The 24317-nt window shown below is 44.8% G+C and overlaps 1 protein-coding gene across 1 annotated transcript in view; it reads right to left on the reverse strand.

The window, feature by feature from the left end:
* Window positions 1-24317, reverse strand: part of CSMD1 (CUB and Sushi multiple domains 1) — a 3274537-nt gene that overhangs the window by 999131 nt on the left and 2251089 nt on the right. Inside the window, exons 20-21 of the mRNA XM_073626646.1 lie at window positions 10357-10572; window positions 9113-9301 (exon numbers count right to left, since the gene is read on the reverse strand). Coding sequence (XP_073482747.1) covers window positions 9113-9301; window positions 10357-10572 — 405 coding nt within the window. The remainder of the gene's footprint in view (window positions 1-9112; window positions 9302-10356; window positions 10573-24317) is intronic.

Consider the following 24317-nt stretch of genomic DNA (forward strand, 5'->3'; position numbering starts at 1 on the left):
AAGGTCCCCTCCGCTGGTAATATTGATCATTTGGCGTGCAGTACTGAGGTCCACAGCAGGTGTCTCCTGGCAGTTTGGAACTGTCAGAAGAGCTTTTTCCTGCTGGTATTCTGTCACCTTTGAGCCGCATGTACTGGCGTCCACCAGCAGAGGAATCCTGGCAGTATGGAGCAGGTATTCCCCTCTGCAGACAGGTGTCACCTGACCTTAATTAGCAGCTGTAGTATAAATACCCGGCAAGTGCACACTCATCTTGCCCTGGTATTTTCCTTGAGCCCTGACCCGCAGCCTGCATCCTGATTACCTGATTCCTGAAACCTAATTCCTGTTCCCTGTCTGTTACCTGAACTCTGGACCCTGAGCTTTGTATTTTACCCATCCCTCCTGTGATCCATCCTCTCCTTGTCCTGTTTGTTTCCCTTCCCCAGCTGCTGACCTCCTGTTGACGACCCTGGCCTGTCTCTGTTTACGATCTCAGTATTTCCCTTACTTGTATATATATTCCTCTGTTGCAGTCCACACAGTCCTGGTCTTATCTGGTACATGACAGAATACCAGGGCCATCCCTGACCAGAAGTGGCTGCACAGAGGAATCATCTTGGTTCTGCTAGCTTTGCTGGAATGAATCCCAATGTGATCCCATATTATGCTCTGCTGGCATCTCCGCCAGTCACTAAAAGAGTGGATCAATGACCAGCTAATTGAGCTCATCTGTTTGGCTCACTCCCTAGTTGACCAGGGCTGTATGTTGTTTGGGGATGTGCAGCCTTTGATCCAAATATGTGCTGAGCTAGCCCTGTCCTGTGTTCCTAAGACCAGTGATGATTTTTCTCCCCCTTTCATTGCTGATCAGGTGGAGTCTCTGGTGTGGCTGTTAGAGGATGATTCCACCTGATTTTTTGAGCACTATTCCATCTGTTCGCAGCAGAAGCTTTTGGAGTGTATTCACTCAGTACAGACCCTTGTTAGACAGGCAGCATGTGATCCATCCTTTGTCCAACCCATACTCTCAGCATGGTCTGATATGTTACAACCAGCCCCAACCAATCCACAACAAACCACCTCTGCCATCAGACACCTACCTGCCCACAAGTCTGTCTCCCCATCACCCATGCCAAACTCAGTTGCAACTCAGTATACATTGCTCCCAACCAGATACTCATATCCGGTCTCTGCTCCCTGTACCTATCCTGCATTCAACCCACCTGCCTCTTCTCAGCTGCCTACTAATCCACAAAAACTTCCCCCAGCTACTTTTATCTCTTCTCCACCATATCCCAATCCTCCTTTCCAATCTGCTGATTCCCCACCTACAGAGCCTCAGTGACTAAACCCAAGAAAAAACAAAAGTTTTTTCCAACGAAGACGATCCTGCCAGTAACCCAACCTGCCTCCAAACCAGCTAATCCAATCCAGTCTGACGTCCCAGTGCTTGAAACCCAGTCTGACATCCCAGTGCTTGCTATCCAGTCTGATGTCCCAGTGCTTGCTATCCAGTCTGACGTCCCAGTGCCTGTTATCCAATCCGATGTCCTAATGTCTGATTTCCAGCCTGAAGTCCTTGTACCCGCCTTCCAGCCTGAGGGGCCAGTGTTCCAGCCGGAGGGGCCAGTGTTCCAGCCTGAGGGACCAGTGTTCCAGCCTGCGGGGCCAGTGTTCCAGCCGGAGGTGCCAGTGTTCCAGCTGGAGGTGTTCCAGGCTGAGGGGTCAGAGTTCCAGCCTGAGGGGTCAGTGTTCCAGCCTGAGGGGTCAGTGTTCCAGCCGGAGGTGCCAGTGTTCCAGCCGGAGGTGCCAGTGTTCCAGCCTGAGGGACCAGTGTTCCAGCTTGAGATGCCTGAGGTGCCAGTGTTCCAGCCTGAGATGCCAGTGTTACAGCTGGAGGTGTTCCAGCCGGAGGTGCCAGTGTTCCAGTCAGAGGCGTTCCAGCCTGAGGGGCCAGTGTTCCAGCCTGAGGTGTTCCAGCCTGAGGGGCCAGTGTTCCAGACAGAGGTGTTCCAGTCTGAGGGGCCAGTGTTCCAGCCGGAGGTGTTCCAGCCTGAGCGGCCAGTGTTCCAGCTGGAGGTGCCAGTGCCCCAGCTGGAGGTGTTCCAGCCTGAGGGGCCAGTGTTCCAGCCGGAGGGGCCAGTGTTCCAGCTGGAGGGACCAGTGTTCCAGCCAGAGGTGCCAGTGTTCCAGCCTGAGGTGCCAGTGTTCCAGGCGGAGGTGCCAGTGTTCCAGCCGGTGGTGCTAGTGCCTACTTTCCAGCCTGATGTGCCCGCTCTCCAGCCTGATGTGCCCGCCTTCCAGCCTGATGTGCCACTGTCTGCTGCTCAGCCTGACGACCCAAAGCTTGCTGCCCAGCCTGATGACCCAAAGCTTGCTGCCCAGCCTGATGACCCGGAGTTTGCTGCCCAGCCTGTGCCCATGCACGCTGCCCAGCTTGAAGTGCCCATGCCTGCTGCCCTGCTTGATGTGCCTGCTGCCCAGCTTGAAGTGCCCATGCCTGCTGCCCAGCCTGATGTGCCTGCTGCCCTGCTTGATGTGCCTGCTGCCCAGCTTGAAGTGCCCATGCCTGCTGCCCAGCTTGAAGTGCCCGTGCCTACTGCCCAGCTTGAATTGCCTGTGCCTGCTGCCCAGCCTGATGTGCCTGCTTCCCCCGCTTGATGTGTCTGCTGCCCAGCTTTAAGTGCCTGTGCCTGCTGCCCCGCTTGATGTGCCTGCTGCCCAGCTCAAAGTGCCCGTCCCTGCTGCCCAGCTTGAAGTGCCTGCTGCCCAGCTTGAAGTGTTCCTGTCTGCTGCCCAGCCTGGTGTGTTCCTGCCTGCTGCCCAGCTTGGTGTGTTCCTGCCTGCTGCCCAGCCTGGTGTGTTCCTGTCTGCTGCCCAGCCTGATGTGCCTGCTTCCCCCGCTTGATGTGCCTGCTGCCCAGCTTTAAGTGCCTGTGCCTGCTGCCCCGCTTGATGTGCCTGCTGCCCAGCTCGAAGTGCCCGTGCCTGCTGCCCAGCTTGAAGTGCCTGCTGCCCAGCTTGAAGTGTTCCTGTCTGCTGCCCAGCCTGGTGTGTTCCTGCCTGCTGCCCAGCTTGGTGTGTTCCTGCCTGCTGCCCAGCCTGGTGTGTTCCTGTCTGCTGCCCAGCCTGGTGTGTTCCTGCCTGCTGCCCATCCTGATCTGTTCCTGCCTGCTGCCCAGCCTGATGTGTTCCTGCCTGCTGCCCAGCCTGGTGTGTTCCTGTCCGCTGCCCAGCCCGGTGTGTTCCTGTCCGCTGCCCAGCCTGGTGTGTTTCTGTCCACTGCCCAGCCTGGTGTGTTCCTGCCCACTGCCCAGCCTGGTATGTTCCTGCTTGGAAGTGCCCGCTGCCCAGCTTGAGGTCCCCGCTGCCCGGCTGGACACCATGAACTTTCCCCAGCAACGGCTAGTTGGAGCGTCTGGAGGTCGCTCTTTCGAGAGGGGGTACTGTTAGCAAAGGTCCCCTCCACTGGTAATATCGATCATGGCGTGCAGTACTGAGGACCACTAGCTGGTGTCTCCTGGCAGTTTGGAGCTGTCAGAAGAGCTTTTTCCTGCTGGTATTCTGTCACCTTTGGGCTGCAGTACTGGCGTCCACCAGCGGAGGAATCCTGGCAGTATGGAGCAGGTATTCCCCTCTGCAGACATGTGTCACCTGACCTTAATTAGTAGCTGCAGTATAAATACCTGGCAAGTGCACACTCATCTAGTCCTGGTATTTTCCTTGAGCCCTGACCTACACCCTGCATCCTGATTACCTGATTCCTGAAACCTGATTCCTAGAATCTGTGGATCCTGTTCCCTGTCTGTTACCTGAACCCTGGACCCTGAGCCTTGTATCTTACCCGTCCCTCCTGTGATCCATCCATCCTCTCTTTGTCCTGTTTGTTTCCCTTCCCCAGCTGCTGACCTCCTGTTGTCGACCCTGGCCCATCTCTGTTTATGATCTCGGTATTTCCCTTACTTATATATAATTGTTCTGTTATCATTATTATTTGTGGGGTTCTGTTTTGTATTGGTTGTGGTGCACTGAGTGATATTGGAGGTGGTTGTGTTATATTTATTCATTTATCTTTAATAAATCATTTATATTTTCACTTATTACACGTCTGGGTTTCCTCTGTTGCAGTCCACACAGTTTTGGTCTTATCTGGTACATGACACAGGGAATATCTTACTTATGCCCAAATAACCTCATATTTCCAAAAACGTGAGAGACCAACCATGTATGAACCTAAGGAGGTGTGGACCTTTTGAACAAAGACCAACCTCTCTACCAAGGACATTTCCCTATTTTACAACCTCCTTAACGCTAAACTCATATTTGTCAAAACCGTATCCATGCTGAAGTGGGAAAATGATCTCCAAAGTAACTTCACTGAAGCACAATGTAACTATAAATTTACCAAAAATGTCACCTACTGGGACATCTCCTAAAAAATAATATACAGATGGTATTTGACCCCTTCCCGAATAGCTAAATTTTCACCATCAAGTAATAAACTATGTTGAAGAGGCTGCTCACAAGAAGGCACACTATACCATGAGCTATGGAAGTGCCCAAATATAAAAAGTTCATGGAATTCAGTTTTTAGTCTTATCTCTTCCACTAGTGGTTGTATAGAGAGACTGGGCCCTAACCTAGCACTAGTGGGCATCAATGTAGGCAAGATACCTGTAACTTTCAGAATGTTATTTATGCATATACTGTATGCTGCTAGGCTGTCAGAAACCTTGAGCCAGACAGAGACAGAAGTACAGTAAAATCAAACTAACTGTGAAGAGAGATGAGAGCTGGCAATTAGCTGACAGCTGAGCGGCCAGCTCAGAGAAGGAAGGGCTGAACCCAGCCCTGACAGTACCCCCCTCCTCAATGACCCCTCCCCCTCGGAGGACCACCGGGCTTGAGGGGAAAATGTCTATGGAAATCACGGAGGAGGGCAGGAGTATGTACGTCCGAGGATGAAACCCAGGAGCGTTCCTCCAGACCGTACCCCTTCCAATGCACCAGGTACTGTATGCACCCATGGAACCTATGGGAGTCAACAATGGATTGTACCTCATACTCCTCATGGTTCTCAACCTGTATAGGGTGAGGACATGGCACCGAGGTGGTAAAGCAGTTGCAGACCAACGGTTTCAATAAGGAGACATGAAACACATTTGAGATGCGCATACTAGGAGGAAGGTCCAACGCATAGGCCACTTGGTTAATCCTGCGAAGGATACGAAAAGGCCCAATAAACTGAGGTGCGAACTTCAGTGAGGGAACACGAAGTCGGAGGTTGCGAGATGACAGCCAGACCCTGTCCCCAACCTGGTAGGAAGGCGCAGGCAGGCGTCTGCGGTCAGCATGTAGTCTGTATCTATTATTAGCATGACGCAAAGCCTCCTGGACTTGTGCCCAAGTGGAACGAAGACCACGGAGATGCTCCTCTAGAGCAGGAATACTCTGCGGAACAAACGAGTCAGGCAACGTGGAAGGTTGGAAACCATAATTTGCCATAAATGGAGTCAGGAAGCAGAATTCAAGGAACTGTTGTGAGCAAACTCTGCCCATGGTAATAGGTCTGACCAGTTGTTGTGATGGTCAGAAATATAGCAACTAGGAATTGCTCCAAGGACTGATTGGCTCATTCTGCGGCCCCATTAGACTGCGGATGATACGCAGAGGAGGAAGCAAGCTGAATTCCCAGCTGTGCACAAAAGGCTCACCAGAACCGGGACACAAACTGACTACCCCTGTCGAGACAATCACCTTGGGTAGCCCATGTAAGCGAAAGATCTCCCGAGCAAAAATGGAAGCCAATTCTTTAGAAGTGGGCAACTTCTTAAGTGGAATACAATGACACATCTTTGAGAATCGGTCAACCACCATAAGGATATCTGTGTTGCCTTGGAAGTTGGGCAACTCCACAACTCCACAATGAAATCCAGAGACAGGTGGGTCCAGGGCCTCTCTCCATTGGGTATGGGTTGTAGGAGGCCCACTACAAGATGTCGTGGAGTCTTACTCTGAGCACACACGGAACAGGCAGCTATGAAGTCAGTTACATCAGCACGTAGACTAGGCCACCAGAATTGTTGGGATATGGCCCAAACGAATTTATTCTTACCAGGGTGGCCAGCTGCCTTGGGAGAATGGTAAGTCTGGAGCACAGCAGTACAGAGACACTCTGGGACAAAGCAAGGTTTCTCAGGAGGAGCATCGACCTGAGCAGCAAGAATTTTGTCACCCAAAGGAGAAGTAAGACTGGCACGAACCGAAGCCAAAATACGGTCAGGAGGAATCATAGGAACCGGAACCGACTCCAACTTGGAAGTGGAGGAAAATTGTCGTGACAAGGCGTCAGCCCTTACATTTCTTACTCTAATGTAATTGAAGCTTGACAAGAAAAGAGCCCATCGCGCCCTTCTGGGAGAGAGGCGTTTAGCCTCAGACAAGAATGTGAGATTCTTATGGTCAGTAAGAATGAGAACCGGCACAGTGGTACCTTCAGGGAAATGTCTTCATTCTTTCAGGGCTAAAATGATCACCAACAGCTCTCTGTCACCAATCTCGTAATTGCACTCGGCAGGTGACAATTTCTTGGAAAAGTAGCCACAAGGATGCATAGCACTCTCAGAGGTAGGATGTTGAGACAGAAGGGTGCCAACACCAGTCTCAGAAGCATCAACCTCAAGGATAAAAGGTAACGTAGGATCAGGATGTGCCAACACAGGAGCAGAAACAAAGGCATCAAAGGCTTTAATGGACTCCAGAGACCAACTCTGTGGGTTACTGTTCTTTCTGGTCATATCGGTCAGGGGCTTGACCAGAGTCAAGAAGTTACGAATAAACGTCCAATAATAGTTGGCAAAACCCAGGAAACGCTGCAGAGGACATAACCCCACAGGTCGAGGCCACTGTAGGACTGCTGAAAGTTTCTCTGGGTCGATCGAAAAATCAGAAGTGGAAATGACTACACAATAGAGATTGTTCTCTCAATTTCTGAAGCACACGACAGACATCTGTGTGGTGGCTCTCCAGGGACCTGGAAAATATGAGGATATCATCGAGATAAACCACCACACATAACTGCAACAAATCTCAGAGAACATCGTTAATAAATTCCTGGAAAACTGCCGGGGCATTACAAAGGCCAAAAGGCATTATGAGATACTCATAATGGCCTGTCCTTAGTGAAAACTGTTGCTCCCTTGAGGCGGTCAAATAACTCTGTAATCAATGGGATTGGGTAGGCATTCTTAATCGTGAAACGATTGAGACCCCTATAATCAATACAAGGTCTCAGTTCACTGAGCCTCTTCTTCACAAAGAAGAAACCAGCAACAGCAGGAGACGAGGATTTTCAGATGAAACTCCGAGAAAGTGCGTCTGCAACATACTGCTCCATGGCTTTATCCTTCATGACTGACAAAAGGGTAAACCCGGCCATGAGGGGGAGTGGCACCAGGTTGAAGGTCAATTGCGCAATCATACGGCTGGTGCGGAGGCAAACTACCGGCTTGACCTTTGTCAAAGACATCACTAAAATCACGGTACTCCTCTGGCAGGGAGGAGAGTGAAGAGGTACACAGGACCTTGGCTACCTTCCGGAAGCATGTTTCACTGCATTGTGATGATGAGGAGAGAACCTCAGCATGGAGCCAATCAAAAGAGGGGTTGTGCCTCTGTAACCAAGGATAACCAATAACCAGCAGAAACTTAGGAAAGGAAATCACGTGGAATTGGATTATCTCATGGTGAAGAGCCCCTATGACCATGGACAATTAAACCGTCTCATGAGTCACATGGGCAGGCTGTAGAGGTCTCTCGTCAAGAGCCTCAATGGCAAATGGAGTGCCACGCAGCTGCAGAGACAGCCTGCAACTCAGGTTGTACCAGATCAGCCACAGTGGGGGATTCCAGGTGAGCCATGTGACTCAGGAGCATTTGTAACGCCATGGCAAACTGATCCATGCATTGATCTTGCTCATCCAATCTGTAAAAAATATTACCAACAAGTGGATTGACTGTATCTTCTGAATTCATGGCCTTCGCCTACTGTCAGAAACCATGAACCAGACCGAGACAGAAGTACAGTAAAATCACACTTGTTTATTAATAAAAATAAAAAGGTAAATAGAGTAAGCATAGTCAAAGCATAGCCAGAGTCCAGTAACCGGATCTGGTTGTCAGCCAAACCAGAGTTCAGTAACCAGATCGGGTAATCAGCCAAGCCAGAGTTCAGTCATTAGATTGGGTAATCAGCCAGGCCAGAAGTCAGGGATCCAAGTAGAGGGACAGCAAGCAGGATAAGGAGCCAGAAGGGATGTCAGCAAAGCCAGTCTTTAAACAGGAACACAGGAGATGGTTTCTTGTGATATGACCAAGGAGAGGGCAGGAATGAAGTGAGCTGGAGTTAGTTATTCACAGAGATGAACAGCTCAATTTGCACACAGAAAGCAACAAGTATTTGTTCTTCCATTAAATCGTGCCATGCTCATGTGCTGCTAAAGAATTGTTCATTGTAATGCATGTAGAACCAACACAGTGGGGTTCTTGATAGCTCTCCTAAGTGCTCTAACCCTTTTGCCAACTAATTATCCTGCTATTCTCATAACATTTTTATATTCTACTCCAAACACTCAAGTCTTACTTGTATTTCTCTAATTTTTGTCATATTTAATACTTGATTAGCTCACCATAAATTTACTATAGCTTGAAAACTAGAAAATGTCCCTGTGGCCCCAATCCTACACTATATAGTTATGTAGACCCCTACAATTTAAAGAAGTAAAAACAGTATAAAAAAATTACATTTTCATCTTTCATCAGCGACTGGCTGTTTTGTAGATCAACTGGTAGTAGCTGGCCACATTTAGCTAGACCTGCTCTGCAATGTTTAAGATATTTCACTATTCATCCAAGCATTTTCCTCATCTCTTAAATGAAAACTACCAGAATCTTCAACATTATAGAGCAAGTCAATCTGAATGTGACAAACAACTACTGGTATGAATAAATTTGAACTTTTACAAACATAGAGGAGATCATTTAGAGTGCCCATTTAATAACTGATCAGTAACAATAATAACCTCTGATGCTAAAAATTTGATGAATGAAATGAAAGCATTTGACCACCTACCCACACACCTTGGAAGAGGTGTACTCCACACTTTTCTGCCACCACCCAAACAGGAGAGTTTATTAGACCCCTCCAATCGATATCCAGGAAAACAAGAAAATGTAAGGGAGTCGCCAACACCAAAATGAAATCCAATTCTTCTACTGAAGGCAGGAACTCCTGGATCATCACAAGGCTCCAGGTCATATTCTGTACAGTCCAAAACAATCACGTTATTTAAAAGCACAATAGAAAGTGCAAATATTTTCAATCAATTTATATATATTTTTATACAAATACAAGCTTCTAAAAACAAATGAAAAACACTGTTAAATATATGTCACATGGACATTTAAGTGATAAGACATACACAAGTAAATACATGTTAATGCAATCCTTGCAATTATGATCAGTATAATTAGGGTATTTAAATAATTTATATTTAAATTTTAATTGAAACTGGAGAGCTGGATTCCTTTATTTAATGAAAACAATGTACACATTTTACATTGAATATTTTGTACAGTTTTGCTTGCACATGGAAAGTAATTGATAAACATTAAACGTACTTCACACATGAATTGAAGACATCTTGCTTTATTATTGAGAGACTAACACCAAAAGAGCTTCTATACACTTGTGCCTCCCTTATTAGAAATACATTAAGAAAATGTTTAAAAAAATGAAGAAAAAGGAAGAATAAGCTGTAAAATATGAAGCAACAGAATGATGTTCCATTGTGGGACCCAGAAACACCCCAAGATACCTGTTGACTGTAAGTATAACACTCAATAAAACAGAATCTGTTCATACTGTTTTGCTTTCTTTTAATAGTCTCAATTTGTTTTTTTTTATTTGTTTTTTTTGCTAACGGCTAGTTATTCAAGATCAAATTAAGCAGGCTTAAACCATGCCATCTGTCTGACAGTCTACTGTAACATTTTCCCAGGTTGTAAAAGTCTTGTTACAGTACATGTTAGCAAGTTTGGGCAGTCTTATGTAATGAAACATTTGTGGGGGAAAAAAATCAAATCAAGGTCCTTAGGAGGCTTATACACTACTACAACGATATTTATCCAATAAGATATCTTGAGGATTCCAGGGTAGAGAATAATAAGAATGACATATATGTAAAGAATACTAGCTTTAAAAGTCATATAACCTGTTTTCCAGAACAGAGCTTATTTTCATACATTGTATTTATGACAGGTCTAAATGTCTTAGGGTCCAAAAAACACATTTCTCTTTGATAAAAATTTCCTTACCTGAAAATGTGACGTTAAATCCTTCATATGAGATGGAAAAATCTGATATAAATCTAAGATGAGCTGTAAAATTCCCAAAAAGTCCAGCTTTTATAGTGGGTGGTAGAACTGAACCTGTCAGTCTGGCAACAGGATGAGTAAAACTGCCATCTTCTGTTATTAACAGATAGTCGTGGGAGCTTTCAAGGTGAAAGGTGTGAAATACCAGCTGTACACCTGCAAAAATAGAAAAATCAAAACTTCAAATTGGAAGAAAGCTGACAGAGAAAAAAGGTGATTATTTTTATTTTACTTGTAATTTAATTATTTTATTGCCTGTTATAGCGATACAGTAAAACAAAAGGAAAGGACACTCAGGTAAAGAAAAGCATAACTTAAAAAGAACTACAACAAGCACTGCTAATGTATAAGAAATTACTACAAGAGCTTTTTATAATTTATATAAGTAGAAATTATAGTAAATGTGCACTTGAAACCTGAATTTTTTCCAAGATTTTCTCTGCAATGACATTCAGAGACCAGGATTAAAAAAAAACAAACAAAAAAAAAAAACTGTACATTACACACAGCAACATTTTTGTTTAGTTTCACTCTTTAATATTGCAAAAGGCAGACATTACATTTATCCTGTCAGTTATATTAAACATTAAAAAATCTTTCCTGGAGGCGCATGTGCGATAGCTTCCAAGTTCCAAGATAGGCTCTGGGCTCCTAAGCCCTGCCGCAGCCTTCAAAGCGCTCGCACCAGGTCAGCTCCACCCGCAATGGCTTGGAGAACATGCCAGGCATAGCCCAATGTCTGTGGGCTCAGCCCAGAGGGACCTCACCTGCCAGCTGGACTCAGCCACAAGACTTCCCAGCCAATCCAAAATGGCGGCCGCGGCTACACGAGGCCTGGACTCAAAGACAGAGGTTTTCGATTGCAGACCAGGACACAGTAGGGGTTGCAGCTCTCCTCCCAAGACCTAACACAGTGAATGACTCCCATCTGATTGCACCTTCCCCTGCTTCCACCGAGTCCCTGATCAGGAGGACATTTTTATGGCTTCTCCTGACACCCTTGAACGATCCTCTGGACAACCTGGAGGCCTGGGATAATGGGGCCCACAACTATCCCCTTACTCCCACTGATTTTCCTTCCATGATGTCCGCATTCTACAAAATGCTATATAGAGGCCATCCCAAACTGCTGCTCAGATCACTTCCTCAATTCATGCTGACCTGCAGCACCTGGGCGTAAGGGTTGAAGTCATAGAAGAGAAGGCTGACAAATCTGTGGCCAGAATGAACCAAAATTCTGCTAGAATACAGGATATCCAAGACCAGCTAGAGATTGCTTTATCCAAAATTGACGACCTGGAAAACAGATCCAGACGCTACAACTTCAGAATCAGAGGTCTCCCGGAATTAATGAAAGAAGTTTATCCAGAAGTCCGGTCCTTTTATTAAGGACTTAATTCCTGACATCCCGGAACACCTCCTGGAGTTAGACAGGGCTCACAGAGCCTTACAACCGATACCCACGGATGGGCTTCCAAGGGACATCATAGTCAAACTGCATTTTTACGCTTAATATTCGGATCACTCTATTATGAAGGTAACTATCAGATGCCCCTTAGGAGTAGAAGGACCCTTCAAATGGCGACTCAATTAAGTTTTATTGAGTGACCCAGTCCAATGCAGACTCATAGAAAATGCCCTGAAGGAGTACTTTGTAGATAACGACAATGACTCAGTTCCTCCTACAATATTATGGGCAGCTCACAAGTCAGTATTGAGAAGAAAGCTCATCCAGCTTTCTTCCAAATTGAAACGTGAACGCAAAGCTGAAATCCAGAAGTGGTCGGAAGGAATTCCTCTATGAGCAAATGACACAAAAGCAACTCTACTCCTGACACTCTAGCTCAGCTCAATTCAGCCCAGGTACATCTTAACCTAGCTTTAACCACAGCAGCAGAAAAACACCTGAGATGGACGGGCACCAGATTCGATTCACAGAAGCGCAAGATAGGCTCTAAACTAGCAACCAAACTTAGTCCTAAAACCTGCACCTTAGCTTTCCTGAAAATTTGCACCCCAACGAGGCTCTGAGGAAGAAGGTATAGCTTTGAAATGCATCAGCCAGCAGTGGTTCTCTCTTCAGGACCTGGAGACTGCTATCAGTGGACAGACTGTCACAAGTCAAAGACTGTTATAAGTGTGATTTTCTTTTTACCTTTGTGAGTAGTTTTTTATTATTTTTTTTTAAATAAATGTATCAAAGGATAATGCACAAGGCTGGTGCGCCCTCTCTTTTCTGTTTTCCCGTTTGACTACTAGGATATCCCTATCCTGGAGGGCAGCAAGGCCGAAAGCTATTGTCCATCCTGAACTTTGGACTGCCTAGCCAACACACCCGTGCGCAACAGTATTTGTTTTTGTTGCACCCCAACAGGTGACCTGACCCAGAATCCAACTTGGATTATGGAAGCATTTCAAGTTTTCTACCCAAACCTATACAATACATATTCTCCCTCCTCCTCTCCCCATAAGTTGGATACCTTTCTCAGGACATCCCTATCCCCAAAATCACAGGGAACTCCTTGACAAACCAATCTCGTCAGAGGAGGTCTTAGAAACAATCAGATCCCTAAAGTCAAGCTCGACCCCAGGCCTCGATGGGTCCTCGGTCTGTTACTATAAGAAATTTGTCTCCTACTTATCCTCTTATATGGCTCAATTTTTTTTAACTCCCTAAGGGATGGAGCCCCTCTTGACAGAAAGCTTAAATCTGTCAATATCTTTGTCATCCCCAAACCTGGGAAAAATACGAATGATGTTAGCAACTACCGCCTGATTTCCCTTATCAACAATGATCTTAAAATAATGATGAAGATACTCGCTTTAAGACTTTCTAGCTTCATCGCTAATTATATTCAAAAAGACCAGGTGGGTTTCATCCCTGAGAGGCAGGGTCCAGACCAAATTAGGAGAGCCATTGACATAATCTCTTTACTCCATTCCCACTGGGATGAGGGTCCCCCCAGGAGGGGTTCCTTCTCTGTATCGATCTTCAAAAAGCATTTGACTCAGTTTCCTGGTCGTACCTTTTTGAAATTTTGGAGAGATGGGTATTCAGCCCTAAGTTTAGGGGCATCATACATGCACTTTATTTGACCCCTAGTGCACAGGTACGCCTGATGGGTAGATACTATGAAACGTTCGATATTAAAGGAACCAGACAAGGCTGCCCCCTATCCCCTTTAATGGGAGAAAGAACTCCCCTAGCAAATGGGACTTTTAGGGCTCTAAGGAATGTACAAACATGAAAAGAACATGGTGAATAAAAACTACTTATTATCAAAAGTAATTAAAAGGTTAAAAATATTACATATACAAAATTACATATGAAGAATGAGTGGTCAGAAGCCACAGGGCAGAAATGAAACTCAATGATGGTACTGAAGATTGATACAAAAAAAACAAACACCAATATGTTTTGGAGTCCTTTAAGCTACGTTTTCAGGGAAGTTTTAACAATCTTGACAAATACAATCAAATACAGTAGTGCCTGGGCATAGATGTATAGCGCGTGACCAACCAATGGTAAAAACAATATTATAATGAATCCAGTCAAAGTAAAAAAATGTGCAGAAAACAAGGAATCTTCTTGGCATGAAGGCAACCCACGTGGGGTGCACAGGGATCACCTTTTCATAGAGGAGGTTACCTCATAAGAGACGAGAGAACCCTTAGCTCTAAAAGTAGCCATTGGGGCCTTTAAAAATCCCTCAATCAGCAAATATCCCAAACCAGTGTGGTTCAAACGGTGCTCTCAGTGGGGAAATCCTAAACAGAGAGAGGAAAATCTGAACTTGGTGCATCCTGCACACATAAGACCAGACCATCATGCACCAAGCAGTGAGGATCCTTTCAAGCTATCTGGTGAATAGGGATGAGCCCGATGTTCGAGTCGAATGCAAGTTTGACTCGAACATCGGGTGTTCGCCTGTTTGCCAAATAGCAAACAATTTGGGGTGTTCGCAGCAAATTCAAAAACCATGGAACACCCTTTAAAAGTCTATGGGAGAAATCAAAAGTGCTAATTTTAAAGGCTTATATGCATAGTATTGTCATAAAAAGTGTTTGGGGACCTGGGTCCTGCCCCAGGGGACATGCATCAATGCAAAAAAAGTTTTAAAAGTGGCCGTTTTTTAGGGAGCAGTGATTTTAATAATGCTTAAAGTGAAACAATAAAAGTGAAATATTCCTTTAAATTTCATACCTGGGGGTGTTTATAGTATGCCTGTAAAGGGGCGCACCTACCCTCTACCATTCCTTTGCCTTGTGCGATGCCTTGCACAAAACAGACTTCACTAATCTCTTGCATGAGACCCTTATCACTTATCATTATTTATTCCACAACCCATCTATTCACCCTGGCATGAATATACAAGGTTTTCGTTGGTGGCCGAATAAAGGCCTATTTCCATTAGGCCATTTCTTTAACTCAATGGGTCCTCTCTCCCTGGGATATTTTTTAAGCAAACTTGAAATGCCACCCTCTGAGAAATTCAGACTCTTCCACATTAGGCACTTCCTAAACACTGTATGGCTTGACAAACCTGAACCACCCAAATCCACACTTTTTGAGCAATGGTGCGCCAATATCATGGATCAAAGGGGAGGCATATAGATTATTTACTTTTCACTGGCAAACAGAGAAGATAAGCCTTCTAATGCCCGCTCCTGGGAGTCAGATGTGGAGATTTCATGGGACCAGAATGAGTGGTTTTACTCTTTCAGACATTCATATAAAGGTATCATCTTCTTTATAGGATCTTCCTGGCATCTCAAGCTTTCCCTTCTCTTCTCTTATTTCTCCTCTCACAATATGGGATATCTCAATATCCCCTTCCTCCCTATGTCCTTTTCAATTTTTTTCCTCTCAGCAGTTCAGTTTTATGCGGGGAAAAGTCTTCACTCCTCATGTGACTGTTAATATCAGAGATTAGAAGGATACACACTTTACCCTGAACAAGGTTTTGACCAATATTCTCTCCAGGGCCCATGTGCCAATTTACAAAATTATCTTGCCTTGACCTAGCCCGGCTCATTGATGCTAGATTGGACAAGCTCAAGGGGACATGACTGGCCTCCGCGCTACCTTAAGGTACTCCCACGTCCACAGATTGTTCCCACAGGGGTGGTGTGGTTCCCTTGCTTCAGGCGCATGGGGACTGGGTTGTCTACCTAATTGGACTTTGTCCATTCCTTGACTCTTGCAGACCCTGGACAATGGAGGGGCACCAACTCTCTTTCTAGAGGAGTGTTATTTTTCTTATATATCTCTTCATATATGAACCGTGTCTGCTCATGAATAAGTGTTTACAAAGTCCTTCAACCTATTTTCTTGTTTATACAATTGTTTATCTCCACTTTCGGGCCCTGCAGGCTGATTAATCAGTTGTTCATATTTTTCTCATATGATAAAACTCGATAAACATATTGAAAAGAAAAATCTTTCCTAAGGTTAGGCACCACAGAATACCTACTAATATATTTGTTAACCTCCTGTGTGCACACCTCTAAAACTAGTTTTCCTGTGGTGCTAGGAGCCTGACGTTACTGATTAGAGGGCAAGCCCTGTTGACTATTTCCTCCCATCCAATATAATAATGATAATGATTCAGTGGCCAATAAATGCACTCTTTTTGGAATGGCGAATGGCAGTTGGCTGGGCTAGACTCTAACATCAGGGAAATCACCTTTTTAAAAAAACATTTCAAATGTTTCATATAAGCAAATGGGAACTGGCTCTCCTGGTAACAGGTATCCTTTATGTGTTTAAGCATTGTATATGTATGTCAGGCACTTTGTACTTATTTAGTCAGTACCTTTGAATAAAATATATTTGAAAAAATTATATTAATTGTTGTGTTTCTCCTCATACCTAGTTAATGTCTGACCACAATACTAAAATAATATTCTGTGTAACTCAGTTTATCCCTGAAACAGCATACTGCAGTGACTGACAGCTGCAGTTAAAAATGGTACCATCATGTGGAAGTCATGATTGAAGTTGTTTAAAATAGAGTATGCCTAGAACCCAACTAAATGTGTTTGCTCTTTGCTAAACCCTGTAGAGAACCGAAGCTTTGGGAATGTACATATACAGTGATTCCAAAGATATCTTGTTTGCTAAAACTGTATGCAAATTCTTGTTTTTGATGACATTAGCAGATATCAGCCAGGATATCTGAACTAGAAGAACTGTTAAGGATCACAGCATAGTAAGTATTGTGTCTTCCTGTACATTTATCATTTGAATAATCATCTAAATAAAGATGCTCATATATGGTGTTAATTTGAAACATAGAAAAGTAACGACAGAAAATGACAGAGTAGATCAAGTCTGCCCTTTTTTTTTTTTTTTTCAATGTTCCTTTTTTTGTTTGTTTTCTTTTTTGTCCGAGTATAGATTTATGTTTGTCTGAAGCATGTTTGAAGCCATTTACTGTTAACTGTCCCACTTGTTAACTGTCCCACTACCACTACTGGAAGTTTATTCCAAGCATCAACTACCCTTTCAGTAAAATAATACTTTCTAAAATTAGTTTTGAACTTTCCTCCAGTTAGTTTAAGGTCATGTCCCCGTGTTCTTGGTTTTGTTTTCATATTGAAAAAACTGCCCACCTGAACCTTATTCATCCCCTTGATGTATTTAAAGGTTCATTACAATCATGTCTCCCCTTTCCCTTCTTTCCTCCAGACTGTACATATTAAGTTCCTGAAGTTGCTCTTGATTTGTTTTATACCCCAGACCTTTCACCATTGTTGTTACCCATCTCTGTACTCGTTCTACCTTACTAATATCTTTCTGTAAAGCCCCTTTCACACTGGGGAGGGAGGTGCATCGGCGGTAAAGCGCCGCTATTAGCGGTGCTTTACCATCATTTTAGCGGCGGTGTTCCCCCCCGCTAGCAGCCAAGAAAGGGTTAAAAACCACCGCAAAGCGCCCCTGGAGAGGCGCTTTGCTGGTGGTATAGCCGCGCTGCCCCATTGATTTCAATCCTTCACCGCTCCAAAGATGCTGCTAGCAGGACCTTTTTTCCCGTCCTGCTAGTGCAACGCTCCAGTGTGAAGCGCTTTCACATTGGAGACAAAGCAGCGGCTGTTTCGGGTCGGTTTGCAGGCACTATTTTTAGCACAATAGCGCCTGCAAACTGCTCCAGTGTGAAAGGGGTCTAGGTGAGGTCTCAAGAAATGGACACAGTATTCTAATTGAGGTCTCACTAAAGTTCTGAACAGGGGAAACAGAACCTCCTTCCTCCTGTTGGTGATCCCTCTTGTGATGCATCATATAATTCTATTCACTTTTCCCACTGCCTGTACACACTCTTTGCTCATTTTGCAATCATCTGATATAAGTACCCCAAATCTTTTTCCTCTCTAGTGCGTGCTGACCATCACTGTTCCCCCAATGTTGTACCCTCTCAGGGGACTTTTTTTATTTTTAGAAACATTGAACTGCAGTTTCCATTGCTTTGTCCAATCTTCCAGCAATGCAAAATCATGTTCCATGTAACAGACACCTCCAGGGATAACAACCCTATTACACACCTTTGTATCATCAGCAAAAAGACATACCGTGCCCAACAAACCTTTAGTTATATCACTTACATATAGATTAAATAGAACAGGACCTAGTACAGAGCCTTTTGGTACACCAATTGTGACTGGTCTCTGTTCTCAGCGAACCCCTTTTGTAACCACAATCTGGTATCTATCCTTTAGCCAACTGCATATCTACTGAACCACCCAAGGATTAAGTCCTAGCTTGTAAATATGTTGTATTATATTATTATGTGGAATTGTATTAAATGCCTTGCTGAAATAAAGATATGCTATGTCCACAGCACCACCCTGGTCCAAAACTTTGGTAATATAGTAAATAAATTCAATCAGATTAGTCTGACGTGATCTGCCCTCAGTAAAGCCATGCTGCTTTGGGTCCAGCAAGTTGTGTATTTTTAACCACTTAAGGACCGCCTCACGCCGATGTACGTCGGCAAGGCGGCACGGGCAGGCAAAATCACGTACATATACGTGATTTGCCTCCCGCGGGTGGGGGGTCCGATCGGACCCCCCCCCGGTGCCAGAGGCGGTCCTGTTATGTCCCCCGGCGATCGGAGGTGAGGGGGAGGCCATCCGTTCGTGGCCCCCCCCTCGCGATCGCCGCCAGCCAATCAGATCACTTCCTTTGCTGCTGTATGCTAAACAGCAGCAAAGGAAATGATGTCATCTCTCCTCGGCTCGGTATTTTCCGTTGCAGCACCGAGGAGAGAAGACTTCACTGTGAGTGCACAGCACTACACACACAGTAGAACATGCCAGGCACACAAAACACCCCGATCGCCCCCCGATCCCCCCCCAATCACCCCCCCCTCCCTGTCACAAACTGACACCAGCAGTTTTTTTTTTTTCTGATTACTGCATTGGTGTCAGTTTGTGACAGTTACAGTGTTGGGACAGTTAGTATTAGCCCCCTTTAGGTCTAGGATACCCCCCTAACCCCCCCTAATAAAGTTTTAACCCCTTGATCACCCCCTGTCACCAGTGTCACTAAGCGATCATTTTTCGTCAGCGTTTTATAGCGACAGGGACCCCCATATACTACCTAATAAATGTTTTAACCCCTTGATTGCCCCCTAGTTAACCCTTTCACCACTGATCACCGTATAACCGTTATGGGTGACGCTGGTTAGTTCGTTTATTTTTTATAGTGTCAGGGAACCCGCCGTTTATTACCGAATAAAGGTTTAGCCCCCTGATCGCCCGGTGGTGATATGCGTCGCCCCAGGCAGCGTCAGATTAGTGCCAGTACCGCTAACACCCACGCACGCGGCATACGCCTCCCTTAGTGGTATAGTATCTGAACGGATCAATATCTGATCTGATCAGATCTATACTAGCGTCCCCAGCAGTTTAGGGTTCCCAAAAACGCAGTGTTAGCGGGATCAGCCCAGATACCTGCTAGCACCTGCGTTTTGTCCCTCCGCCCGGCCCAGCCCAAGTGCAGTATCGATCGATCACTGTCACTTACAAGGCACTAAATGCATAACTGCAGCGTTTGCAGAGTCAGGCCTGATCCCTGCGATCGCTAACAGTTTTTTTGGTAGCATTTTGGTGAACTAGCAAGCACCAGCCCCAGGCAGCGTCAGGTTAGCGCCAGTACCGCTAACACCCACGCACGTACCGTACAACTCACTTAGTGGTATAGTATCTGAATGGATCAATATCTGGTCCGATCAGATCTATAATAGCGTCCCCAGCAGTTTAGGGTTCCCAAAAACGCAGTGTTAGCGGGATCAGCCCAGATACCTGCTAGCACCTGCGCTTTGCCCCTCCGCCCGGCCCAGCCCAGCCCACCCAAGTGCAGTATCGATCGATCACTGTCACTTACAAGGCACTAAACGCATAACTGCAGCGTTCGCAGAGTCAGGCCTGATCCCTGCGATTGCTAACAGTTTTTTTGGTAGCATTTTGGTGAACTAGCAAGCACCAGCCCCAGGCAGCGTCAGGTTAGCGCCAGTACCGCTAACACCCACACACGCGCCGTACACCTCCCTTAGTGGTATAGTATCTGAACGGATCAATATCTGCTCCGATCAGATCTATACTAGCGTCCCCAGCAGTTTAGGGTTCCCAAAAACGCAGTGTTAGTGGGATCAGCCCAGATACCTGCTAGCACCTGCGTTTTGCCCCTCCGCCCGGCCCAGCCCAGCCCACCCAAGTGCAGTATCGATCGATCACTGTCACTTACAAAACACTAAACACATAACTGCAGCGTTCGCAGAGTCAGGCCTGATCCCTGCGATCGCTAACAGTTTTTTTGGAAGCTTTTTATTGAACTAACAAGCACCAGCGGCCTAGTACACCCCGGTCGTAGTCAAACCAGCACTGCAGTAACACTTGGTGACGTGGCGAGTCCCATAAGTGCAGTTCAAGCTGGTGAGGTGGCAAGCACAAGTAGTGTCCCGCTGCCACCAAAAAGACAAACACAGGCCCGTCGTGCCCATAGTGCCCTTCCTGCTGCATTCGCCAATCCTAATTGGGAACCCACCGCTTCTGCAGCGCCCGTACTTCCCCCATTCACATCCCCAACCAAATGCAGTCGGCTGCATGAGAGGCATTTTTATGTCCTCCCGAGTACCCCTACCCAACGAACCCCCCCAAAAAAGATGTCGTGTCTGCAGCAAGCGCGGATATAGGCGTGACACCCGGTATTATTGTCCCTCCTGTCCTGACAATCCTGGTCTTTGCATTGGTGAATGTTTTGAATGCTACCATTCACTAGTTGAGTATTAGCGTAGGGTACAGCATTGCACAGACTAGACACACTTTCACAGGGTCTCCCAAGATGCCATCGCATTTTGAGAGACCCGAACCTGGAACCGTTTACAGTTATAAAAGTTAGTTACAAAAAAAAGTGTAAACAAAAAAAAAAAACACATACAAAAATATAAAATAAAAAAAATAGTTGTCGTTTTATTGTTCTCTCTCTCTCTATTCTCTCTCTATTGTTCTGCTCTTTTTTACTGTATTCTATTCTGCAATGTTTTATTGTTATTATGTTTTATCATGTTTGTTTTTCAGGTCTGCAATTTTTTATACTTTACCGTTTACTGTGCTTTATTGTTAACCATTTTTTTGTCTTCAGGTACGCCATTCACGACTTTGAGTGGTTATACCAGAATGATGCCTGCAGGTTTAGGTATTATCTTGGTATCATTCTTTTCAGCCAGCGGTCGGCTTTCATGTAAAAGCAATCCTAGCGGCTAATTAGCCTCTAGACTGCCTTTACAAGCTGTGGGAGGGAATGCCCCCCCCGTCTTCCGTGTTTTTCTCTGGCTCTCCTGTCTCAACAGGGAACCTGAGAATGCAGCCGGCGATTCAGCCAGCTGACCATAGAGCTGATCAGAGACCAGAGTTGCTCCAAACATCTCTATGGCCTAAGAAACTGGAAGCTACGAGCATTTTATGACTTAGATTTCGCCGGATGTAAATAGCGCCATTGGGAAATTGGGGAAGCATTTTATCACACCGATCTTGGTGTGGTCAGATGCTTTGAGGGCAGAGGAGAGATCTAGGGTCTAATAGACCCCAATTTTTTCAAAAAAGAGTACCTGTCACTACCTATTGCTATTATAGGGGATATTTACAATCCCCGAGATAACAATAAAAATGATTAAAAAAAAAAAAAAGAAAATGAAAGGAACAGTTTAAAAATAAGATAAAAAAGCAAAAAAATAATAAAGAAAAAAAAAAAAAAAAAAGCACCCCTGTCGCCCCCTGCTCTTGCGCTAAGGCGAACGCAAGCGGCGGTCTGTCGTCAAACGTAAACAGCAATTGCACCATGCATGTGAGGTATCACCGCGAAGGTCAGATCGAGGGCAGTAATTTTAGCAGTAGACCTCCTCTGTAAATCTAAAGTGGTAACCTGTAAAGGCTTTTAAAGGCTTTTAAAAATGTATTTATTTTGTTGCCACTGCACGTTTGTGCGCAATTGTAAAGCATGTCATGTTTGGTATCCATGTACTCGGCCTAAGATCATCTTTTTTATGTCATCAAACATTTGGGCAATATAGTGTGTTTTAGTGCATTAAAATTTAAAAAAGTGTGTTTTTTCCCCAAAAAATGCGTTTGAAAAATCGCTGCGCAAATACTGTGTGAAAAAAAATGAAACACCCACCATTTTAATCTGTAGGGCATTTGCTTTAAAAAAATATATAATGTTTGTGGGTTCAAAGTAATTTTCTTGCAAAAAAAAAAAACTTTTTCATGTAATCAAAAAGTGTCAGAAAGGGCTTTGTCTTCAAGTGGTTAGAAGAGTGGGTGATGTGTGACATAAGCTTTTAAATGTTGTGCATAAAATGCCAGGACAGTTCAAAACCCCCCCAAATGACCCCATTTTGGAAAGTAGACACCCCAAGCTATTTGCTGAGAGGCATGTCGAGTCCATGGAATATTTTATATTGCGACACAAGTTGCGGGAAAGAGACAAATTTTTTTTTTTTTTTTTTGCACAAAGTTGTCACTAAATGATATATTGCTCAAACATGCCATGGGAATATGTGAAATTACACCCCAAAATACAATCTGCTGCTTCTCCTGAGTACGGGGATACCACATGTGTGAGACTTTTTGGGAGCCTAGCCGCGCACGGGACACCGAAAACCAAGCACCGCCTTCAGGCTTTCTAAGGGCGTGAATTTTTGATTTCACTCTTCACTGCCTATCACAGTTTCGGAGGCCATGGAATGCCCAGGTGGCACAAAACCCCCCAAATGACCCCATTTTGGAAAGTAGACACCCCAAGCTATTTGCTGAGAGGTATAGTGAGTATTTTGCAGACCTCACTTTTTGTCACAAAGTTTTGAAAATTGAAAAAAGAAAAAAAAAAAAGTTTTTTCTTGTCTTTCTTCATTTTCAAAAACAAATGAGAGCTGCAAAATACTCACCATGCCTCTCAGCAAATAGCTTCGGGTGTCTACTTTCCAAAATGGGGTCATTTGGGGGGTTTTGTGCCACCTGGGCATTCCATGGCCTCCGAAACTGTGATAGGCAGTGAAGAGTAAAATCAAAAATTCACGCCCTTAAAAACACTGAAGGCGGTGATTGGTTTTCGGGGCCCCGTACGCGGCTAGGCTCCCAAAAAGTCCCACACATGTGGTATCACAATACTCAGGAGAAGCAGCTAAATGTATTTTGGGGTGCAATTCCACATATGCCCATGGCCTGTGTGAGCAATATATCATTTAGTGACAACTTTGTGCAAAAAAAAAAAAAAAATGTGTCACTTTCCCGCAACTTGTGTCAAAATATAAAATATTCCATGGACTCAATATGCCTCTCAGCAAATAGCTTGGGGTGTCTACTTTCCAAAATGGGGGGGGGTTGTGCCACCTGGGCATTCCATGGCCTCCGAAACTGTGATAGGCAGTGAAGAGTGAAATCAAAAATTTACACCCTTAGAAATCCTGAAGGCGGTGATTGGTTTTCGGGGTCCCGTACGCGGCTAGGCTCCCAAAAAGCCCCAGACATGTGGTATCCCCATACTCAGGAGAAGCAGCTGAATGTATTTTGGGGTGCAATTTCACATAGGCCCATGGCCTGTGTGAGCAATATATCATTTAGTGACAACTTTTTGTAAATATTTTTTTTTTTTGTCATTATTCAATCACTTGGGAAAAAAAAAATAAATATTCAATGGGTTCAACATGCCTCTCAGCAATTTCCTTGGGGTGTCTACTTTCCAAAATGGGGTCATTTGGGGGGGTTTTGTACTGCCCTGCCGTTTTAGCACCTCAAGAAATGACATAGGCAGTCATAAACTAAAAGCTCTGTAAATTCCAGAAAATGTACCCTAGTTTGTAGACGCTATAACTTTTGCACAAACCAATAAATATTGACATTTTTTTTACCAAAGACATGTGGCCGAATACATTTTGGCCTAAATGTATGACTAAAATTGAGTTTATTGGATTTTTTTTATAACAAAAAGTAGAAAATATCATTTTTTTTCAAAATTTTCGGTCTTTTTCCGTTTATAGCGCAAAAAATAAAAACCGCAGAGGTGATCAAATACCATCAAAAGAAAGCTCTATTTGTGGGAAGAAAAGGACGCAAATTTTGTTTGGGTACAGCATTGCATGACCGCGCAATTAGCAGTTAAAGCAACGCAGTGCCAAATTGGAAAAAGACCTCTGGTCCTTAGGCAGCATAACGGTCCGGGGCTCAAGTGGTTAAGTGATCAATGATCCTTCTTTTCAGGAGTGATTCCATTAACTTGACTACAACTGATGTTAATCTCACTCCCATGCTCCCATGTATTTACTGTGTGGGTAGATCAAAAAACTAAATATTTGTCCATCCTCACTGACAACTAAATCTGACAGATAATAGCATTCAGTATAGAG

The sequence above is a fragment of the Aquarana catesbeiana genome, linkage group LG04, assembly GCF_042186555.1.
Source record: "Aquarana catesbeiana isolate 2022-GZ linkage group LG04, ASM4218655v1, whole genome shotgun sequence".
NCBI classification, from domain to species: Eukaryota; Metazoa; Chordata; class Amphibia; order Anura; family Ranidae; genus Aquarana; species Aquarana catesbeiana.